This window comes from Ornithodoros turicata, chromosome 2, assembly GCF_037126465.1.
Source record: "Ornithodoros turicata isolate Travis chromosome 2, ASM3712646v1, whole genome shotgun sequence".
NCBI classification, from domain to species: domain Eukaryota; kingdom Metazoa; phylum Arthropoda; class Arachnida; order Ixodida; family Argasidae; genus Ornithodoros; species Ornithodoros turicata.
Window position 1 is genome coordinate 73,519,997 of NC_088202.1, and position 9,321 is coordinate 73,529,317.

Here is a 9,321-nt window from a genome sequence, read left to right on the forward strand (position 1 = left end):
AACGCACGCCGCGACACACGCACACGTCTTGCAAGTTTGCAGGCTTGCAATCGTAGTCGGCTAGATAGCCGACCATAATAGCATAATAGCCATAGAGTAGGTCGTGATAATAGCCATGTCGCTTGTTTACACGTCATTCAAAATGGAGTCGATGTTGCTTGTAAGTACAGCTCACATATAAGAAAGTTGATAAGAACGTTTGATTTAACTGATTGACTGTAAGCAATCAATCAGCAATTTACTCCTATACCCTGTACAATGGATTTTGCAAAGGAATGTGGCGATGCAGCATATATTAGCTATCTCGATGTCTGAAGCATAACTCGTTCGCGATTCCCAAGACGCTTTCCGATTATTGGGGTTTGTTTTGCCTTGCCGTATTTCATTCACCTTACACATTTACAGGAACCGACGCTCTACACGGTGAAAGCAATCGCTATTTTGGACAACGATGGAAACAGGATACTGGCTAAGGTATGTAACGAGAACGAGCTGTGCTCCTTACTACGTGTCAGTTGAAAGAAAATGTTTTGATTTGTTCACTTTGGACTTTTCCTTTATCTCCATAACCTCACCTGATGTTTCACACTCTTATGATAAATTAAAAAAGCAAGTCAATAACGATGGAAACTTCGTATAAAGTATTGACATTGAGGCAGGTCGCTTTCTTCTGGTGCTAACAACACAGTTTTCGTTTTATGTCGTGATATGTTACAGACTGGTTTAAAAATAGAAAAACGTATGTGTCATTCCCTCAACAGTAATCACAAGTTCATAGTGCTATATCGTGATAGGCAGTGCTCTTTACAAGGGCTACACATATTCTTCCACCTGTGCAGCTATGGTTATGGGTTCCGTTCTTAAATCAAGCAATAAGCACCACTGGGGCAAGTTGATGCAACCTGTGTACTCCGTACCTTACTGAATGTTTACGCCTTTATGCGGGGAAAGGTAACTGTAATGGTAACAGAAAGAGTATATTACTGAAATTGGAGATGATAACAGTAACGGAAAGGCATACCACGGTCCTCCATTACCGGAGACAGAAATGAAAACAAAATGATAGTGCGGTATTGAATTCGGGTAATGGCTATTCCTGTTGTGCGATGAGATTGAGTGACTTCTCATTCTATTTTTGTATTTTGATAACTTTGTTACCTGTAATATATACCCTAAATACTACACGAGAGCATGGGAAGTGCAGCATTGGATCTCGAGGGTGCATCCCTCACTTACTCATCTCCATCCTCATAACTCATGACATGAGCAGTATGCGACCTACGCAACAGACTCCATACACACTACTTCACGACATAGCGGAAGCCTCCATTTCTCTTTGTTTTCCTTTCACTATGGCTATGGCAGTATTGTGTACTACTGAGAGCGCCCGTCTATGAATGCAACATTGCGTCGAGGTCTGTTCACGCCCATCTTGAGTTGCTGGAGTTTGAGCACGGGTATGAAGACGTGTTTCCACTATTTTTTTTCATCCTGCAAGATGTGTGCATCCCGCTGATGTGAAACAATTACTTGTGTAGTGTGTACTCGTGACACTGAAGCAGCACTTGGGTAAAATGGGGGGCTGGCAGAGCTGAACGGGCTGTCCTCTTGCAGCTCCATAACAGCCATTCCATTACCAGAAACAGTAACCGAAACAAAATTTAAAGACTGCTATCAGGAACGGATAACGGAAACTAAAGTACAGCATTACCGAAAATGGAATTACAATATGTTTGTTACCCTTCCCTGCCTGTATGTGCCTGCATCACCAAAAAAGTGCAACGCAACTCTAATTTGCACTTATCTGGAGCTCCTAAAAGCTTCTTGTGTTTACAAAGATGTGTAAAAGCTAATAAATGACTTATAAACACGGAAACATTTCTATTAGTTGCAAGGAAACCAATAAGCCACGTAACATAGCATAGCATTTCTTTTTGCAGTACTACGACAACACATTTCCATCGACTAAAGAACAGAAGGCATTTGAGAAAAATCTTTTCAACAAAACGCATCGAGCTAATGGTATGGTATTTGCATGCACGCATCAAGCATGTCTCTTGCAACGACACTGCACTGTGCACTGCAGGAGAAGCAAGTGATTGCTTCATACAGGGGTCTTCCTTTATCATTTCAGCTGAAATAATCATGCTGGAAGGATTGACGTGTGTCTACCGCAGCAACGTCGACTTGTTTTTCTACATCATGGGCAGCAGCCACGAGAATGAAGTAAGGTTTGCACTTTCGTGCTCGTTGTTACCTAAAAGGCTGTTGGGATAGATATGTTTACAAGTACCAAACGTTGCCACACCAGCACTGGACAACAGTTTCAGCCTTCTTGGACCTCTTCAGCAGTGTGCAGGTGGGCAACGTTTGAGTGGGTGGTATCAGAAGGTCACATGGAATGTGATATCCTCCCATCAGGGTGAGAGACTCACCATTGCAGTGCTTGTGTAGCAACGCTTGGGACTTGCAACACACATGTTCTACGTGCAGGCAAAGAGCTTCGGCTACTTTTCCCTCCTGTATATGTGAGATAGATAGCGGGGTTCCAAACGCAAAATACTTCAGGAACACTGTCGTTTCTTTTTTTGAAGTAGAAGTTACGTCTTCTGGTAGTTTGCGTGGCTGACATTTAAAGGGGCACTGTGTAAGGTAAGGGGCAAAGGGGTTGCTGTGAAGGTAACAGTACCTTGTATTCCGTGAGGAGAAATTTTTGTACTTTAGTGCTGCTTCATTCATTAATTCATTTTATTTTATTTTATTGTGCCCAACACATAACTTAACAGGAAATGATAGAGACAGAGGAGCCAGAAGGAAACACACGCTTGAAGGCTCCTTCCTGAAAAGTGCATTAATTACAACAAGAGCACAAATCATAAATCATAATACAAGAAAATACAGTCGAGGGAAAAAAAAATGGTGTGTTGTACATGACAGGAAACATAAGCATCAGGAACCGTTAACAAGCAAAATATTTTTCACCTATCTCCTACAAGACGAATAAGAACATATATTTTTTATATCAGGTGGCAACAGGTTCCAATCACATACCCCACGAAATGAAAACGATAGCCTACCATTGTTTGTACTTATCTTTGGTAGATTCAACATTCCACCTGCAATTCAAGAAATTTCATGTAATGTTTTGGAGTAGGGCTAGACTACTTACATTTGAATTAATTTTAGTTAATTAGTAAAGGTAATTATTTACATGAACTAAAAATCACAGAAGGAAATTCTATGCTCCCAAACCTCATGGACCTCTCCAGCGGTGAGAACGCCACTAAATTTTTTGTTTGCTCATTTAGTTCATGGTTACATGACAAGAATTATCACTCCCCAGACCTTTAAACCATAGCTAAAAATATGCTCTTAGTTATGCAAGTCATTGCAAAGGCTAAAAATGGTTGTCAAGCCATACTGAACCTTTACTCTCTTTAACAGCTGATCCTGTGTAGTGTGCTGAACTGCCTGTATGATGCTGTCAACCAGATCCTGAGGAAAAATGTAGAGAAGAAAACGCTACTAGACAATTTAGATATCATCATGCTCGCTGTGGACGAAATTTGTGATGGAGGGTAAGATGCTTTTAAGATTTTCTATCGCAGTGTTGTGCGTCGAGGAATCTTCTTTCGAGCAATGGAAGTTTAGGTGATGCACAGTTATGTCTCACTATTTGGTGATGGAAAGGAAGCTATCAGAAAAAGAAAGTAAAGAGAACCATCTGGAAGCTTTTGTGTTGACTGCACGGTTTGACTTTCAAATAAATGATGTAGCCGATAAATTAAAACTGCATATTTCTATCTGCTTGACGTTAGAGCAGTAGTGTACATGGCTTAGTATGCATGTATGTTACAGCTGTTCACAATAAAAACATGCAGAGTTCGCATCGTTCATTATTACAACTTATCGGTTTCAGTATTATCCTTGAGGCTGACCCAACAGCAGTGGTGCAGAAGGTAGCTCTTCGGACAGACGACATTCCGCTTGGGGAACAGACAGTAGCTCAGGTTAGTATCACCAAATGTATCATTTACTTTACACAATTGGTCATTTTTCCAGTAGTTTCTGTACAGCCTATGATGTTTAGGACAAATTATAAAATTGTAACTGACACCTCAATACCGTATTTACTCGCATAAGTTGCGCACTTTTTTTACAAAAAAATGTCACAAATGTTGGGGGTGCGCACATTACACGAGTCATTAAAAAGACGACTTGAAAAACGTGTGCAAAATCTGTTAAAAGATGTGAAAAGATCTCGATGATACGAATCTCACGGGGTAGCGGAAAACATTCGTGTGATCCGAAATTGGTATCAAAAGAATTACACCAAAATAAAAATTTAGGCAATAAGACAGTGACTGTTCATTTTCCATTACTGTCAGTGAAAGAGGTCGGTCATAACGATTTTTTTTCTCTTCGTTTTTGGCCAATGCTACCGAAATACGCAAGATGATTCAAAAGGCCCAGCACGTGCTTTCCACATTTTTTCTAAAGCGAGCTTCTCCTAGAGCACGCATGCGTTAGGTGAAACCGTCTTGCGGAATGCTGACATGTAATGTTGCCAGAAGTTTTCCTGGTATGTTCCCTCCACGTGTTCTGTTCGTTGTTCTCCTAAGCCAGTGCGATGTCACACAGCTTCGTGGTTTATTGGTGCGAGTGGGGTAAAAAGGTGGAAACAGAGATAAGGTTCCCTGCTGTGTAATCCCTTTGATCTTATCTCCTCCATCAAAGGGAGAGTCATTGCTTGCATTGCATTGCACTGTACTATGCATCTGTACCATCGAGGTTGTTAAAAATACCAGCCTTAAATAAATACCAGTTGCGGGATAACACGATGATGTCGCGCACGAAAGTAGGAGTGCGCAAATTACGCGAATTTTTATTTTCACAACTTTTTTAGTGAAAAAGTGGGAGTGCACATATTATGCGAGTAAATACGGTATCTAACTTCAGTAAAATTATAAGGTTTTTTGTGCAACCCATGGCTGACAGCATCCTCTCTACAGGTTATTTTCTCGTCTGTGGTATGCATCTTTTTCGGTTTTGTAATTTTATCATACTTTCATTCATTGATGTTGCTTATTATTCATTAAGGGGGTACGTGGGGATCAACTCATGAAAAGTGACAAGAAAACAGATTTTCTGGTCTTCCATTTGATCCCAAAGTATTTTTGCTCAAATCCACCCCAAAGTGCCCCAAAACTCGTTTTTTCTGAGGCATGGTAGCAAGCACTATCGCGAAAATGACGAAAAATCATTGTAATCAAACAGCTGTATCTCTGAAACGACATCACTGAGCGATGCCATCTCCGCACCAAACAAGAGTACATTTAGTCCTCTTCAAAATTCCCACGCATCCGAACTTCTCCAGTGAGTAGCGCTCTGACAAAGAGGGAAAGTTCCAAGGCCCTGAAGGGAGAAATCCGTGCCACATGATCTGTGCGCGCGATGAGATTATTATTATTATTTTTTTTTCTGGTTAATTCATTTTGAGGGCATATCAACGTCTGCAAATTTTCATCATAAGCTATTAAGAAACAAAAAGTTTGTGTTGATCCCCACGTCTCCCCTTAATTTGGTATACAGTAAAACCTAATTAATTCGGATCACATGGGATCCACGAAAATGTCCAAATTATCCGAATGTCGAAATATCGAACGGACAACAAAATGCAGGCTCTGCAAAATCGACACTGCAAATCGAATCTGAATCATTTCTTCAGATGACGAATTGAATTCGAATAATCAGAAAAGGCCCAATTCGAATAATTTTGAATACATTATGGTGAAATATTTTGTGCTGTGTGCTCATTTGATGATGTTCTGCTCCAAACTTGTGAGCCTTTTCACCCAGCATAACATATCGTGAGAGAAGGGTCCCTCTGTGTTGTGTATGCACAGAGTGCATTAGTGGGATGAACTGCATTGAGAGTTAGTCAACATGTCCCATGCAGCCTGCTTTATGTGTATCTCCTCATTTCTATGTTTACATTGTGAATTTCCTGTACTTTTTTTTAGAAACTGCACATATTTCCATCTGTTACAGAACATAACTCTGAAAGTTGGGAGTACATTTATTGGAACGTGCTGTACCCAGAGTACAGTGTTGACTGTGAGCTCACAGATGACGGAGACTTTAGTGGCAGAATATTGTACACAATCTAAAGCGGACTTCACGTAGCGGCGAAGCCGACTTGCAGAATTGTGCCATACACCAAAAGAACAATGGCGGTGACGTGAAGTGGGCTTCACCTAACTCTTGGATGTAATGAGGCGATGCCCACTTGCAGAATGGCGATAGCGATACCTTGCTTCAGTCGTATTCGAAAAATATTCGAAAATTTAGAATACCGAAAACAGGTTGCGAATAGCATCAGATATTCGTTTCATATTCGAAATTTCGAATATTCGCACAGCTCTATTTAATGGATTTGTCAATGTATATGTGATAATACCTGACCCAAGCTTCGTGACAACTACAATTATGAAGAACACCATAGTGTTCAGTTTATGAATAAGTTTTATTCACTGGAAGGTTCCTTAATGTGCACTGAAACTGTGCACACCCTACTTAATATTCCCTACAAATGACAATATGTCTAAGCAACTTGTTCCATGCCACCAAGTGTCCTGTGTCCTTGGTTGGGTTGAAACCCACAAGCTTGGGTCTGTATGTGGACACGTTATTACTGATCCACTGAGTCTGGTGTACGAATGTAGAGTTACAGTAGTTAGTTCATCTCTTCCAAATGCCTATAGTGAATCTACTTTACCTTGCAGGTGCTCCAGTCTGCCAAAGAACAGCTGAAGTGGTCTTTACTGAAGTAATGTATTCATGCTTTGTGTAAATGGGGATCAAGTTGTACAGAACAGTGCGCTAAATAAATATGCTTTCTTACACGAGGCCAGAACTTCACTATGTATCTCTAATGGCCAGTACTCAAACATCATTGTGACAAGCTCTATTAGGAATCGTAAATCAGTTTTCTGTCCAATTCGTAGCTATAATTTAATTTGCATATCTGCTAACCTCTACAAGGGCTGATTATCTCATTCCTGGGTACTATAATATGCAGTGAAATGGCAATTGGATGAAACATGTGGCAAGTACAAGTGCACTTGAACTTGCAAGTACACTGCATGACTTGCGTTATGAAACGGTCCCCTCCTGCAGGGCCGCCATCTACAGCGGGGGCAGGGGGAGCAATTGCCCCCCCTGAGCCTGCCGAAAGGGGCGCCAAAAAGACAGTTCGGGCAGCAAGAATGTGTGTGTGTGGGGGGGGGGGCGTGTTTCCCACTTCTCCCACCAGAGACGAAAATTAGACGCTGGCCCTCCCCTCCTGTCCTGCCCTGCCACGAACCAACTCAGCCAGGTGAGTTTCATACAGGTCAATCTGGATCGTGAATTTTGCACAATTTAGTTTTCCTTTAATAAAATAGGCGATGTCAAGTTGCCGGTGGTGAGTAAATCAAAGAGGATATTAAACGGTAGGAACAACTTATTTATTTACACATGGTAAACAAGACTTTCGTGCACGAGACTGCACTTCTTCAGGCTACAAAAATATAAGCATGGTACAGGCACATATATACAGTTGAAGGGGGAGTTCTGGCATGAGAGGGTAACAGGTTGATGGAAAGGATGCAAACACAGATAAAAATCAAAAGAACATAAATACAAAAGCAGGGGTATCAGAAACGAAACTTAACGCGAGCCCAAGGGCTTATAAAGGAACATCCCCTTTGGCCAATTCACATGTCTAAAACGCACATGCTCTAACCCAGAAGATTTTGAGGCATGCGCTGAAGAAATGTCCAACGATTTTAGAAAACGAAACTACCCTCCCAACCTTAAAAATAGGGCCTGATTTTTTCGGGTTTTATTTTTGGCCAAATTCGGGGGGTAAATATCGGGTGATATTTTTCATTCGAAAATTCGGGTGTATTCGGGTTAAATCCCGTTACGGCATATTCTGTCGTCAGGAATTCGGGTGTATTCGGGTGATTTTTTTTTTGTTTAATAAAAATTTGTCTTAACATGGAACTAATGTTTAGCAATGTTATCAAACTTTATTTTAATGCGCGCTTATGAGTGTGCCACGCGACCCGGATGTTTTCGGGTAGATACGGGTTGAACCCAAATTTTACAGATTTCGTTCGGGGGGTAAATATTGGGCAGATACGGGTTTAACCCTAAAAAGTCAGGCCCTACTTATAAACAATGCTCTCTCCGCGTGCAAATCTCTAGATCGGGATAAATTACTTTCACATGAACCGCGGCAGCAACAAAACCCCTTATCCTTCGTTACCGCCTATAACAAAGTACTGAGTGGCGCAGGGTCCATCTTCACCCGCCATCTCAACATACTTCACAGCGACGAAAAACTTAAAATAATTTTTCCTGCTCCCCCCAATATCACATTCCGTCGATCACCTAACATTCGTAACTTACTAGTTTCATCCCGTCTATCCCGACCAAATCCTGGGTGTTCCCCTTGTGGTAACAAACGCTGCCAAACATGTCATTTCATTAGCCCATGTACATTTATCTCGAGCACCTCAAACTCTTTTATTTTTCGAAATCCGACAGGGATTGCACTGCAACTCTTTTAACGTATGTTACCTCATTATGTGCACTAAATGTTGTATTCAGTATATTGGAGAAACCTCGAACACCATGAGGGAAAGGTTTTACGGCCATAAATCCGATATTGTTAATAACCATCCTACACCCGTTTCTACACATTTTAACCTTCCTGGACACGCTTTAGGTACAGACCTCAAAATCGTTATCCTTGAATCAGGTTATAACAGTGACATGAAGCGCAAAAATCGCGAATCCTTTTTAATTGTGAAATTCCAGTCTCTGAAGCCTCATGGTTTGAACATCCACGCAGGCCCACTACAATTATTGAACCCGTAAATATAATTTTTCAAATAAAAAAAGATAATGATAAACACACACACAGAACTCTCCAATTTCCACAATTTCTTCGTTTGTCTCTCTCCTGAGACCACCTCAGTCTTCACTTTCTCACGGTCCACTGGTCACTTTTGTACTCCGCACCTGTGTCCTCATTCCGTCGCCATAACCCCCCCCCCCCCCCTTTTTATCCTTAATTCCTGGAACGTCACCAACAAGTGTTCTCGTTGCCTGTGTATAAGCCCTTGGGCTCGCGTTATGTTTCGTTTCTGATACCCCTGCTTTTGTATTTATGTTCTTTTGATTTTTTATCTGTGTTTGCATCCTTTCCATCAACCTGTTACCTCACGCCAGAACTCCCCCTTCAACTGTATATATGTGCCTGTACCATGT

The 9,321-nt window shown here is 41.2% G+C and overlaps 1 protein-coding gene across 1 annotated transcript; it reads left to right on the forward strand.

The window, feature by feature from the left end:
• Window positions 1-106: 106 nt before the first annotated feature.
• Window positions 107-6,908, forward strand: LOC135385564 (coatomer subunit zeta-1-like). Its single transcript, XM_064614955.1, has 7 exons — window positions 107-160; window positions 406-474; window positions 1,941-2,022; window positions 2,135-2,226; window positions 3,445-3,578; window positions 3,920-4,010; window positions 6,786-6,908. The coding sequence occupies exons 1-7, from the start codon at window positions 116-118 to the stop codon at window positions 6,831-6,833; spliced, it is 561 nt and encodes a 186-aa protein (XP_064471025.1). The 5' UTR covers window positions 107-115; the 3' UTR covers window positions 6,834-6,908.
• Window positions 6,909-9,321: the final 2,413 nt, after the last annotated feature.

What these genes read in the sequence shown, in the direction of transcription:
- LOC135385564 (XM_064614955.1), top strand. Translation starts at nt 116, where the DNA reads ATGTCGCTTGTTTACACGTCATTCAAAATGGAGTCGATGTTGCTT. An exon ending in GCAGCAGCCACGAGAATGAA is followed by an intron (nt 2,227 to 3,444) that starts GTAAGGTTTGCA and finishes TCTCTTTAACAG; the next exon opens with CTGATCCTGTGTAGTGTGCT. An exon ending in GACGAAATTTGTGATGGAGG is followed by an intron (nt 3,579 to 3,919) that starts GTAAGATGCTTT and finishes TATCGGTTTCAG; the next exon opens with TATTATCCTTGAGGCTGACC.